General features: G+C 39.4%; 2 protein-coding genes across 3 annotated transcripts in view; one reads left to right on the forward strand and one right to left on the reverse strand.

Moving 5' to 3' along the window:
- Positions 1 to 4846, reverse strand: part of LOC126425317 (uncharacterized) — a 34308-nt gene extending 29462 nt beyond the window's left edge. The window contains exon 1 of the mRNA XM_050088298.1: positions 4763 to 4846. The gene's annotated coding sequence lies outside the window, so the exon portion shown is untranslated. The remainder of the gene's footprint in view (positions 1 to 4762) is intronic.
- Positions 1 to 14054, forward strand: part of LOC126425316 (uncharacterized) — a 211491-nt gene that overhangs the window by 24538 nt on the left and 172899 nt on the right. For both annotated transcript variants that reach the window (XM_050088296.1, XM_050088297.1), the window contains exons 2-3: positions 5638 to 6581; positions 7138 to 7212. In XM_050088296.1, the coding sequence (XP_049944253.1) occupies positions 6017 to 6581; positions 7138 to 7212 (640 nt within the window). In that variant the 5' untranslated portion in view covers positions 5638 to 6016. The remainder of the gene's footprint in view (positions 1 to 5637; positions 6582 to 7137; positions 7213 to 14054) is intronic.

The raw sequence follows: 14054 nt of genomic DNA on the forward strand, positions 1-14054 counted from the left end.
CAGGGTTATAAATATAAAATCAAATAAGGATAATGCAGGAGTGGGCTTAATAATGAAAAAAAAAAAAAAAAAATAGGAATGCAGATAAGTTATTACGAACAGCATAGTGAACGCATTATTGTAGCCAAGACAGACATGAAGCCCACATCTACCACAGTAGTACAACTTTATATGCCAACTAGCTCCACAGATGATGAAGAAACTGAAGAAATGTACAATGAGATAAAAGAAATAATTCAGATAGTTAAGGGAGACAAAAATTGAATAGTCTTGGGGGACTGGATTTCGGTAGTATGAAAAGGAAGAGAAGGAAAAGTAGTAGGTGCATATGGACTTGGGGTAACGAATGAAAGAGGAAGCTGCCTGGTAGAATTTTGCACAGAGCATAACCTAATCATAGCCAACACTTGGTTTAAGAATCATGGAAGAAGATTGTATACGTGGAAGAGGCCTGGAGAGACTAGAGGGTTTCAGATAGATTATGTTATGGTAAGACAGAGATTTAGGAACCAGATTTTAAATCGTAAGATATTTCCAGGGCCAGATGTGGACACTGAACACAATTTATTTGTTATAAACTGTAGATTAAAACTGAAGAAACTGCAGAAAGATATGAATTTAAGGTACTGGGACTTGGATAAACTGAAAGAACCAGAGGTTGTAGAGAGTTTCAGAGAGAGCTTTAGGAAACGATTGACAAGAACAGGGGAAAGAAATACAGTAGAAGAAGAATGGGTAGATTTTAGAGATGTAATAGTGAAGGCAGCAGAGGATCAAGTAGATAAAAGGATGAGGGCTAGTAGAAATCCTTGGGTAACAGAAGAGATATTGGGTTTAATTGATGAAAGGAGAAAATATAAAAAATGCAATAAATGAAACAGGTGAAAAGAAATACAAATGTCTCAAAAATAAGATAGACGCGAACTGCAAAATGGCTAAGCAGGGGTGGCTAGAGGGCAAATACAAGGATGTAGAAGCATATATCACTAGAGGTAAGATAGATACTACCTACAGGGAAATTAAAGAGACCTTTGTAGAAAAGAGAACCAACGGTATGAATGTCAAGATGTCAGATGGAAAACCAGTCCTAAGCAAAGACAGGAAAGTAGAAAGGTGGAAGTAGTGTATAGAGGGTCTATACAAGAGCGATGTACTTGAGGGCAGCATTATGGAAATGGAAGAGGATGTAGATGAAGGTGAAATGGGAGACTTGATGCTGCATGAACAATTTGACAAAGCACTGAAAGACCTAAGTTGAAACAAGGCCCCAAGAGTAGACAACATTCAATTAGAGCTACCGATAGCCTTGTGAGAGCCAGCCATGACAAAACTCTTCGATCTAGTGAGTAAGATGTGTGAGACAGACAAAATACTGTCAGATTTCAAGAGGAATATGATAATTCCAATCCCAAAGAAAACAGGTGTTCACAGGTGTGAAAATTACTGAACTATCAGTTTAATAAGTTACAGTTGCAAAATACTAACACAAATTCTTTACAGACAAATGGAAAAAACTAGTAGAAGCCAACCTTGGGGAGGATCAGTTTGGATTCCATAGAAATGTTGGAGCACAGTGTGGCAATACTGACCCTCCAACTTATCTTAGAAGACAGGTTAACGTACGGCATACCTTCATTTCTAACATTTGTAGAGTTAGAGAAGGCTTTTGACAATGTTGACTGGAATACTCTCTTTCAAATTCTGAAGGTGGAGGGGTAAAATACAGGGAGTGAAAGGCTATTTACAATTTGTACAGAAATCAGACAGCAGTTATAAGAATTGAAGGGCACGAAAGGGAAGCAGTGGTTGAGAATGGAGTGTGAAGGGTTGTAGCCTGTCTCTGATATTATTCAATCTGAATATTGAGCAAGCATTTAAGGAAACAAAAGAAAAATTTGGAGTAGGAATCAAAATCCATGGAGAAGAAATAAAAACTTTGAGGTCTGCTGATGACATTGCAATTCTGTCAGGGATGGCAAAGGACCTGGAGGAGCAACTGAATGGGATGGACAGTGTCTTGAAAGGAGGGTATAAGATGAACATCAACAAAAGCAAAACGAGGATAATGGAATGTAGTCAAATTAAATCAGGTGATGCTAGGAAATTAGATTAGAAAACGAGACACTTAAAGTAGTAGGTGAGTTTTGCTATTTAGGAAGCAAAATAACTAATGGTCAAAGTAAAGAAGAAATAAAATGTAGATTGGCAATGGCAAGAAAAGTGTTTCTGAAGAAGAGAAATTTGTTGACGTTGAGTATAGATTTAAGTGCCAGGAAGTCTTTTCAGAAAGTATTTGCACGGAGTATAGCCATGTATGGAAGTAAAACATGGGCGGTAAACAGTTTAGACAAGAAGAGAATAAAGCTTTCAAAATGTGGTGCTACAGAAGAATGCTGAAGATTAGATGGATAGATCACATAACTAATGAGGAGGTACTGAATAGAATTGGGGAGAAGAGGAACTTGTGGCACAACTTGGCTAGAAGAAGGGATCGGTTGGTAAGACACATTCTGAGGCATCAAGGGATCACCAATTTGGTAGCTTATTGGAGGGCAGTGTGGAGGGTAGAAATCGTAGAGGGAGATGGAAATGAAAACACAAAGCAGATTCAGAATGATGTAGGTTGCAGTAGTTATTCGGAGATAAAAGAGGCTTACACAGGATAGAGTAGTGTGGAGAGCTGCATAAAACCAGTGTCTGGACTGAAGACCACCAACACAACAACAACAACAACAAAAACAACAGACAAGGTGACAGAACCAATAAGGAAATAGTGTTTGCTAAATATTATCATGATGCGAAGTGCATGAAATTGCACAGCAGCTTAATGGAATATATTGTGCTTAATGTTGTCATATAAAACAGAATATTATGTAATAATAGAGGGGAAACATTCCACGTTTGTGTGTATATTTGTGTTTGTTTGTGTGTCTATCGTTGTGCCAGCGCTTTCATTTTAGATATAGAATATTATGTAAAATTTAAACTGTACTCTTAGGTTCTTGTACAGACGTAACCTCAGGAAATAAGACAATATGAAAATACCCAACTCGCAGTCAAACTATGACATTGGAATGCAAAACAGTATCCCTAGAAAGGCTGATATACAATACAAAAAATACATATGAAAACCAGTAACCAAGTTAGTTCATAAAAGCCTACCCAGTAATTTGTCAGTCTTGCACTATCTACGCGAAAACAAAATTAATCAATTTGTACATTCCACCGAAACAAGTAATTAGACTCAGTAATTCTCATTGGCTAATGTATACTACTACTACTACTACTACTACTACTACATCCAAAGTGAATGAAATGCCAACAGCAGCATGCAGTTGTATGGAGCATATTCCCCCATAACCTGAATTTACCCCTAATATGAGCTATTCTCTGAAACGGCAGGTTAATCTTAACCCGCGTAAGCGTGCTATGCATCCTGTAGTTTAGCATATTTTTTGAAGACTTAGGTCTTCAATTACTGAGTGGGCTAACATAAATTTGTTCTCATATTCTCAGCCTATTAATTTAACACAACAAAATAAAATTAATGGTATGAAGCAATAATTATACTGTCATTTAGTGTTGATGGCCATGTGCAAACTTTTGAGCAAAGCGCTTTCTTGGTGGTTTTATCGGACAATGTGTAGGAAATTCTGTCTGCACCTACCATCTGCATATCTTCATTACTTTTCTCACTTGGTAGACTGCTTTTCATCATAATTCATAGGAATATCATTATTTATACCAGTCATTTCATTCCATGAATGACAAAATGGCTGATATTGAAATCACCTACCATGGACCAGAAAAGCAATTGAAATCACTCAACATAGAGGAAGCCACTGGACCTGACAGGATACTGATAAGATTCTACATAGAATATGCAGAAAAAAATCTCTCTTCTTCTAGCAGCAGTGTGCTGTCGGTCTGTGGAGGAGTGAAGTGTTCCTGATAATTGGAAAAAGGTACAGGACATTCCTGCTTTCCAGATGAGTTGTCAAACAGGTGCACAGAACTACATGTCTGTATCTCTGGTGTCAGTCAGTTACAGAATTTTGGAAGTGTATTATGACATTTGTGGAGACTGAAAATTTTGGATCATTACTCCTTCCCTTTTCTGTTTACAAGATATTTTTATCATTTTAGGAAGCCATGCCTTTTTAGATAGTTTCTTAAAATTATTTTTCACTGTTTTAAATCAGCATCTCCGCTACATGATGAAAAGCAACTGTCCTTTTCATTATATTTTTATTTCATTAAATTCATCACAGATGTAATTAGCATTGAAATAATGCACTATCATACTACTGTGTAATGTTTCAGAATAATATTCAATCATCAGTTGCTGACAAATAACAACTCCAAACCAAATAACAACACTGTTATATGTGTTGGAAAATATGGCTTTCTTACATCACAGTAAGCAACACTATTCAATATCTGAAAGGTTGTTAATACAAATATATGGTGTTTAACATAATACAGTTTTCTGTTTGAGACATGTATCTGCTTTCAAGACGTGTGTATGTTGGTAGGTTAAAGTTTAACATCCCATTTATGTGAAGGTCATTTAGAGATGCCTGTTTAATTGCAAATGCATTGGGAAGAAAACCATTTGTATCTTGTAGTTTAGATGAACCTGCTAGCCAAGTGGAGATTTGAATGTTACTACTCCAAAATAAGAATCCAATTACTCTGGATTATTGGAGCGCAGTGGTTCCTACAAAGCGAATTAGTTTCATCACAACCTTAGCAATCATACCTTGCCATTCTGGGTGATACATACCATCAGCAATAAATATACATAAAATGCATTCTGTGCCTGCATATTATGGTGGTTTGTATGCTACTTAAAACTGTGCAACGAAAAAAGTACACACTTAAAGATTTTATTTCCGTATGTTTATGAGCAATGTGTTATCTCTGTAACACTGGCAATGATTTTGTTATACTTAAACCTTTGCACCAGATACCTTCCCATGTGTTACATGTCGCTCTACAAGTGCCTAAATAAAGTCTGTTTTTCCAATTACCTGAGTACATGAGAATAAATTATTTTTCAAAGAGTTGTGTTCGTGTTTGGTTTTAACATGATTTTCAAGAAATATTTTTGTTTCCCCCATCGGCATCCCCCAAACATGTACTCTAAATTTCGCTGTCACTACCTAAACAATACATATTACCAAATATTAATAGGTTTAAGTAGCCGTAATACATCCGCGTCGCAGCAAATCAATGATTTCTTTGTGCACGAGCAAAGATAAGTATACTAACTGCCAACGAAGTAGTGGCAAGCAGAATAATGCTCATAATAATAATAATAATAATAATAATAATAATAATAATGGTTCATCAGCAAGACTCTTGATAGTAGCACGTAGGCTCTCGCGCCAGGCCGCTGAAGATGTGTTTGTTCACGTTGTGACGCCATGAACGAGTTTCGAAAGAATGTAATTCCACATTGGGTTGTAATCTGTGCAGTTATATTTGTTTCGCTATGTGAAAGCAAGGTACATATCGCTAACGTATGTAATATTCAGAATAAACGGCAGCATTTCACCTTGTCTTGCGGAAGTAACGAAGCGTCGTATATGTAGCCTCATTGTCTATTATTCTAATGCTCTGTTTTCGTTACAGGAAAGCGCAGCGGTTGTCACGTGATGTGTAAGCGCGGTTGACGCTTGCCATCTCCCGAGGATACGTAGTGAAATATCTCTACGATTATCTTTGCACACGGTTCTCAGCGTTGGAACGTAGAAAATGGAGAGTTGAGCGTCCGTGAATGTGTGAATGATTTGTTGTGTACAAACTTCGTAGTGAGGAGAAGTGTTGGTAAACCAACTTCAGTTCTGCGATAATGATACTTCGTGATTCGAACTGTTTATATCTTTCTAAGTGGTGAGAAGTGAATGTTGCATTGTGTGATGACGTTGAGCTAAGCTCGCGCTTAAATGTAAAAAAGGGCGGTAAATTTTATTACTCCTTAGAAGTTCATTGTATTTCATATTTACGCATCATGGATGCAGAACCATCCGCAGATAAGGCAGCCAGTTCTAAAAGACGCAGCAGGTCGCGATCCACGCTTAGTCGGCGGAGCACAGAGGACTCCAGTAATGCGGATTCCAACGGTAGTAGTGTAGAGAAAGAGGTTTCCTCAAAGGACGCTGAACTTCATAACGGTGCTGTTGGCGAAACAGAGGATGCGATCAGAGAAAATGCCCCTAAAACTGCTACAGAAGTGTCCAGTGTTAATGCTAAGGGGGAAGAAAGACATGGGGAGAAAGTACCGCGTGTTGGTGATAAGTGGAAATTGCACCTGGACCTCTCAGATTCCTGTAGTTTATCAGAGAACGATGCAAGTGATGTTGATGGGATATCCGCACCATCTGCTAGCAATCCTGCCGACGAAGGCCAGGTAGAGGAACCAGAAACAAAACCGAGTGTACTTAAGGATGATGACAAGAGGGTAGCAGAATCTGTTGCTGATGATACCAGTGTGCTGTCCGACACATCTGAATTCTGTGGATTCGAAGACTCTTCTTCAGATCAAGACTATATAGAAGCTTTGATAGCCATCATACGTAAGTGAAGTGTCCATCATTCTGTAAATTCAGCCTTAGTATTTTACTGAGATACTTTAATGATGGCTTTTGATTCCTGGTTTATGCCGTATAAGAATAGTTAAATTGTTAAAAAAACACTCGATGATGGCATATATTTAGATAACTGTAATATATATCATTGAAGTTAAATGTTTGCTTTACATTAGACCATTTTGCACTGAATAAAAATATACACCTGTAAATTCTTCATTGAGGTTACTCACTGGTGACATGATATAACTCTCCTAAGGTGTTAAATATTGATATTTTTTCTATTCTTATGATTTATCGAGTGTGGTAATTATGTCATAAATATTTTTTCTGCTTCAGTTATGCATTGCCTAAAATGAATATGGGAGCATAATGTGATTTGTGAACAAACTTTTCATATTCACTGCTTTTTAATTAGCTGCTATTAATTTGTCGATTCAAGCAAAATTTCTTGAATCGTCATGATGTATCGTAATATTAATTACTCTCTATGTTTTTCATGTGTCTCAGCACATGTTGATTCTGTGCATTATTTGATTTGCAGAAAAATGTGAAACTACAGATGATGATTGTTGCCTAAGCTCTGATGAAATCCCATCATCTCCGAAGACGGAGCCAGGTAAGCAGTCAGTTTGTGGGTGGGTTAAACATACTTGTACCAGATGTTGACTTTGACCCATGGTGTGAAGTATCACATATACACAGGGAGAGATGTAAGAAAACTGATAGTTTTTATTTTATAAATTTACTAAGTTGTGTTGTCAGATTGACATGTAGTGCAGCCACGGTAGTTACGTTAGGTTGGAATGAGACCGTTGGGTTGTGATTTGGCAAAACTGCGAATATGGTGTCATGCAAGTAACAGGAAATCTTGACATTGTGCATATTTTACAAGTGTTTTATACTGATGAGTGGTTTATGTCTGCCAGTTTTTATGCCATAGTTCAAAGTAGGGGTCGACTGAAGCGTCTGATCCCACCTGTTGGCTTTGACCCGTGACGTAAGGCTATTGTGATGCGTGAAGTCATGAAGGCTCGGAGTTTGGTTTGTGAGTGTGGCATGTTTGTAAGTGTCGTGTTGCTGTTCGTGGTGCCCTCTGGTGGTGTGCTTAGGGGTTTCGTGTTGTGTATTGGGTTCAGTTTGGTGTTTTTGCTTCTTTGGCTAGTTCTCGTTTTGGCTGTATTTGGAGCAGAATTGGTTTCAGTTAACGTGTGTTAATTTGAGTAAATTCATTTGTTGTTGCACTTGTTAGGTATGGACATGGCTGATAAAATGAATAGTCTGCGATTGCATGCCATGATGGGCACGACTCCGTTGGAGTTGATAAAATTCCTACAGCTATTTGGGTTGATTGCGGAGGTGGTTAAGTGCTGTTTGTCGGCATGAAATGACATTGGCAAAAGTTCCGGCATCTCGGATATGTGGTGGTGCCGTAGGGATAACCTATGGCGCTCCATACGTTGCGGTTCCTTGTTCGAGAAGTCTTTTGTTATAGATCATCTCACAAAGTTTTTGCGCGCATGAGACTGGCGTGATTGAGAGGAGTGTGCTGGACTGGTTTTCGTTTTGTCGTGAAGTATGTTCTGAGTTTATTAAGTACAGGGGCAGGTTGGGTGGGCCTGGGGTTGTGGTGCAGGTGGACGAGTCACAGTTTTTGAAAAGGAAGTATGGGAGGAGTAAGTCTGTCTGTGGTTGGTCTGTGTCTGGGGGAGGGGGGGAAGAGTGTGTTGGTTTGTGATTTAGTTCTGGAGGATCTATTTTGTTGCAGTCTTTGTCGAGTTGTATTGTGTGATTGAGATTTTTTTTATTTTGCATTTGCTTTTTGTTTATGGGTATTTTATTTTGGGACGAGGGGGGGAAGTTAGGGTGGGTGGGTTGAGTCTTTCTTCTGGTTGTGTATTTTTTTGTTGGTTTGTGTGTGCGGTGGCCGACCTAGGTTGCGGCGCTGGAACTTTGTTGTATAAGTTATTTTTCTTGTTTTTAATGTATTTGTTGTGTTGGGCTCAAGGGAAGTGTTCTGTTCCAATGTGTGGGTGTGGCATTCCCATACAGCTCACCAGCAGATCCCGATCCTACAAATTGGAATCGAACACATCCCTTGATCTATATAACTCAGCAGCAACTCCCGATATCGGAACACCCACAGCCACAACCACATGTTGGAATAGCCACACCCACACATTGGAACAGAACACTTCCCTTGAGCCCAACAATTACACTAAATACAAGAAAAATAACTTACCACAACAAAGTTCCAGTGCCGCAACCTAGGTTGGCCACCGCGCGCGCGCACACACACACACACACACACACACACACACACACACACACACACACACAACACAACAAAAAATACACAACCAAAAGAAAGACCCAACCGACCCACGAGTCAAGGGAAGTGTCTGATTCCAGAGGATATTTGCGTTTAGTAGAATTTGGGGAGTTTTGTGTCGTCAGCCCCCCCCCCCCCCTGTCGTTTTGTCTTCTTGCTTTTTGTGTGGTTTGGTATGTTGGTGTGTGTGTAAATTTGTTTATGTTTACTTTGTCCCCATCTAAAAAAAACCCAATTTCCCACGCTTGTCCCGTTAGTTTCATTAGGATTTTTGTGGAATGTGTGTGTTTTGGTTTTTCAATGTATTTTCATGTTTGTTGTCATGTTTACGTAATGACGTCATAAACGCCATGTTGGAGTCATAGTGCATGGTCGTTTCCGCCATATTTGTGATGTCGTGGGTCAAAGCAGATGGGTGGATTCGGATGCTTCCGTATTTCTCGATGCAGACGCCTGGTATTGGCAGGATCAGTATTCCCCAATTTTGCCTTCTCAAACTCAGTTGCAGTATGTGACTGCAGGAAGCAGTATATCTACATCTATATCATACTCTGCAAGCCACCAAATTGTGTGTGGCGGAGGGTACTTTCAGTACCACTATCTGATCCCTCCAACCCAGTTCCACTCGTGAATAGTGCGGGGGAAGAATGATTGTCAGTAAGCTGCTGTATTAGCTTTAATTTCTCGAATTGTCTCCTCGTGGTCAATACGCGAAATATATGTGAGAGGAAGTAAAATGTTGTCTGAATTCTCCTGAAAAGTGCTGTCTCAATTTTCAATAGTAACTCTCTCCGTGCTGCACAACACCTCTCTTGAAACATCTGCCAGTGGAGTTTGTTTAGCATCTCCGTAATGCTCTCTCGCCAGCTAAACGATCCTGTGACGAAACACGCAGCTCTTCATTGGATCTTCTCTATCAGTCCTCCCTGATAGGGATCCCAGATAGATGAACAATACTCAAGAATTGGGCGAACAAGTGCCTTATAAGCCACTTCTTTCATGGATGAGTTACACATCCTTAAGATTCTTCCAATGAATCTGAATCTGGTGTCTACTTATTGCATGTCTGTTTTATATGGTCATTCCATTCAAGGTTGCTCTGGGATAGTTACACCTAGATATTTTACAGCAGATGCTGTCTCCAGCTGTTTGTCATCAATAGTATAGCTGTGCAGTAGGGTATTTCTTTTCCTATGTATGCGCAATATGTTACATTTATTTAGGTTCAGGGTCAGCTGCCAGAGTCTGCACCATTTATCAATTCTCTGCAAATTCTTACTGTCTCCTGATATTGCTACTTTGGTATAGACAACTGCTTCATCTGCCACTGCCCATAAAGAGCAACCGACACTTTCTACTAGTATGTATATATACATCTGTTGATTAAGTTCCGTTAAGTGCGACGTGTTGAGTTGTATCTGCAAGAAAGTCTTGAATCCAATCGCAAGTCTGCTCCAATACTCCACAAGCTCGTATTTTTTTCATTAAGCGGCAATTCGGGACAGTTTCAAATGCCTGCCTGAAATCAACGAACACGGCATCGACCTGTGCGCCTTTGTCCACTGTTCGTGGATCTCGTGGAGGAACAGAGCGAGCTGAGTTTCACAGGATCTCTGTTTGCGGAATCCATGTTGATTTTTATAGATGAGGTGTTCTTTTTTAAGAACGTCCAAATTCTTGAACATAAAACATGTTCCATGGTTCTACAACAGATTGACATCAATGATGTAGGTCTTTAATTGTGTGGATCTGTCTTACGGCCTTTCTTAAAAACTGGAATGACCTGCGCATTTTTCCAGTCATTCGGTACCTTTCGTTGCTCAACTGATCTACGATAAATTATTGCTAGGAGGGGAGCAAGTTCTTTCGCATAATCTTTATAAAATATTATACGTATCTCCTGGTCCTGGGGCCTTACCACTACTAAGCGATTGTAGCTGGTTTCAATTTCGCGATTGGTTATCTCAATATCTGCCATTTCAGCATGTGCATGACAATCGAAAGGAGGGACGGTCTTAAGATCTTCCATTGTGAAACAACTGCGGAAGACCGAATTCAGTATTTTGGCCTTCTGTCTGTTATCTTCTGTTTCGTTGCCTGTGTGGTCACTGAGAGAATGAATAGATGATTTTCACCCACTTACTGATTTTACATACGACCAAAATCTCCTAGGGTTTTTACTCAGGTCAGTAGACAACGTCTTACTTTCAAAATCATTGAACGCTCCTATCATTGCTGTCCTTATGCTCATTTTCACTTTCTTCAACATTTGTTTGTCAGCTGGGTTCTTACTTATTTTGAATCTGAGGTGAAGGGCTCTTTGTTTATGTAGCGCCTTTCTAATGTGACTATTAAACCATGGTGGATCTTCCCCATTCCTTAAAACCTTACTCGGTACATACTTGTCTAGGGTGTATTGAACGATACTACCGCATTTTTTCCATTTGTTCTCCACATCTTCGTCCTCATCACCAAATGTTTGATGCTGACTGCTGAGATATTCTGAAATTTGTACTCTGTCACCCTTGCTGAGTAAATATATCTTCCTACCTCTCTTAATATTCCTTGTAGGACCAGTCGTCATAGATGCTGTCAAAGCCTTATGATCACTGATACCTTCCTCTACATTAACTGATTCAATAATTTCAGGTCTAAGACATTACCTTCATGAGTTGGTTCTCTAACCATCTGCTCAAGGTAATTTTTGGACAAGACATACAGAACAATGCCACATGACTCCCTGTCTCTGGCACCAGTTTTGATGGCATAACACTCCCAATCTATACCTGACAAGTTGAAGTCGCCCCCTATTACAATGGTATGATCAGGAAAATTACTAATGATATTCTGCAAGTTGTATTTAAAGGGCTCTACAACTACAGATCCTGACCCAGGTGGTCTATAAAAGCATCCAATCACCATTTTAGACCATTCTTTGATACTCAGTTTCACCCAGATGAATTCACATTCAGAATCGGTGATAAACTCGCTAGATTTTATCAAATTTTTTACTTCAATAAACACGCCACCACCACTGGCGACTAACCTATCCTGCCGATAAACGTTCGAGCCTGAACTTAGAATTTCGTTGTCATTGATGTCTGGCTTGAACCAGATTTCTGTTCCCAATACTATCTATGCATTATAATCTTCAGTCTCTCTCTCTCTCTCTCTCTCTCTCTCTCTCTCTCTCTCCCCCTCCCTCTATTCGTTTAGTCAGTTCCAACTCTTTGTGGCCCCATGAACCAAATCACACCACTTTTTCCTTTCTTGCACTTTCTCCCGTAGACCTTCCAGCTCGGAACACATTGCTTCTGTGGTGCCATCTATCCATCTCATCCTCTGACGTCCTCTTCTTCTAGTTCCTTCAATCTTCCTCAGCATTAATGTTTTTTCCAGCGAGGCATGCCTTCGCATTGTGTGTCCAAAGTAGGTCAGCTTTTGTTTTAACATTAGACCTTCCTGGGAGAAATCTAGTTTTATTTGCTCCAATATTGATCTGTTGGTTCTCTTTGCAGTCCATGGAACTCGTAAGAAGTTTTCTTCAACACCACAATTCGAAGGAGTCAATTCTTCGCCATTCAGCCTTTCTAATGGTCCAGGTCTCACATCCGTACATCACAACTGGAAAGACTATAGCCCTCACAACATGGATCATTGTTGCTAGTGTTATATCTCTGGACCTTATAACCTTATCAAGGTTTGACATCGCCTGTCTACCAAGCAACAGGCGTCTCCGGATTTCATGGCTGCAGTCGCCATCAGCAGAGATCTGGGAACCGAGATAACTGAATGTGGTTACTACCTCCATGGTTTCTCCTCCTATATCTCACTAATTTGTAGGTTTAGTTGCCATAATTTTCGTTTTCTTCACATTCAGCCTAAGACCGGCCTTTTCACTTTCGTCTTTCACCTTCAGCAAGAGTGTTCTCAATTCTTCTTCACTTTCTGCCAACAGGATCGTATCATCCGTGTACCTGAGGTTGTTTACATTTATTTCAGCTATTTTAATTCCTGTTTCTCCTTCATCTAGCCTCGCATTCCTCATAACATGTTCTGCATACAGATTGAATAAGTACGGTGACAGTATGCAGCCTTGCTGGACCCCTTTCTGAATCTTTATCCGTTTCGTTGTTCCATACATAGTTCTCACCGTGGTTTCTTCGTTGTTCCATACATAGTTCTCACCGTGGCTTCTTGGTCAAGGTATAAACTCCGTATCAGATGAATGAGGTGATCTTCTAGCATGTATGGCATTAATATCAGGTCGAGGTTTTCTTCATTGGGAATCTGGACATTCGAAGTTGCAGTTTAAAAATGCACACACTTTTGTATGGTTCACGAAATTCTGATGCTCTTGGAGTACCCTGTGATGTCTTGCTGCTTTTACAACATAATGTAAGATCTTTTAGTGTTTTACATGTACATACATACGGGCTTCCTACGTCATGGTAGCTGCGCTAGCGCGGTGTCGCCTGTTACCTGGCGCTCTCTGGCAACTGCTGAAACAAACCTATTTCGAACAGGTCGCAGAAAAATATTGTGAATGCTGGTTTGAAAAGCGTTACTTTCAAAGTAAACATCCTTTAACGTAAGTTGGACTATGCTTGATAATGTATCATGAATTTCTTAAATCAGACAGCATTTGACTCTCATTTAAAAATCAACTCTTTGATGACGAGCCATTTAGAAGAATTTCGAACCCTGAAGATCAGACATTTATGTCATTATTAAAAAGTTTACTGGCACATTTGTGTGATATATCTTAAAGTGTAAAACACGCAAAAAAATCAACATTATATGCTAAAGATTAGCTTCTCTTGCAGCTTATTAATCTTAGAGACCACCACTATATGTGGAAGCTTTTCTTGTAGCAAGACTGTGTATATTAATTTAAACCATTAACTTGTGTGTTACCACTACTTAACAATGATGTTGCTATTGGCGGACTACATGACATGACATGAGCTGTGACTGGCTTACAAAAGCACATCGCAATCTCGATTTCAGTGATACGTAATGTAACATGCGGTGTTTGGTGGAATTCCAATGTATACTTTCGTAATACAAAAATATGCAGCGTACTTGTTGCTGCACATCAAAGATATTAACAAAACATGTCTTTTTCC

The sequence above is a fragment of the Schistocerca serialis genome, chromosome 10 (assembly GCF_023864345.2).
Source record: "Schistocerca serialis cubense isolate TAMUIC-IGC-003099 chromosome 10, iqSchSeri2.2, whole genome shotgun sequence".
Classification (NCBI taxonomy): domain Eukaryota; kingdom Metazoa; phylum Arthropoda; class Insecta; order Orthoptera; family Acrididae; genus Schistocerca; species Schistocerca serialis.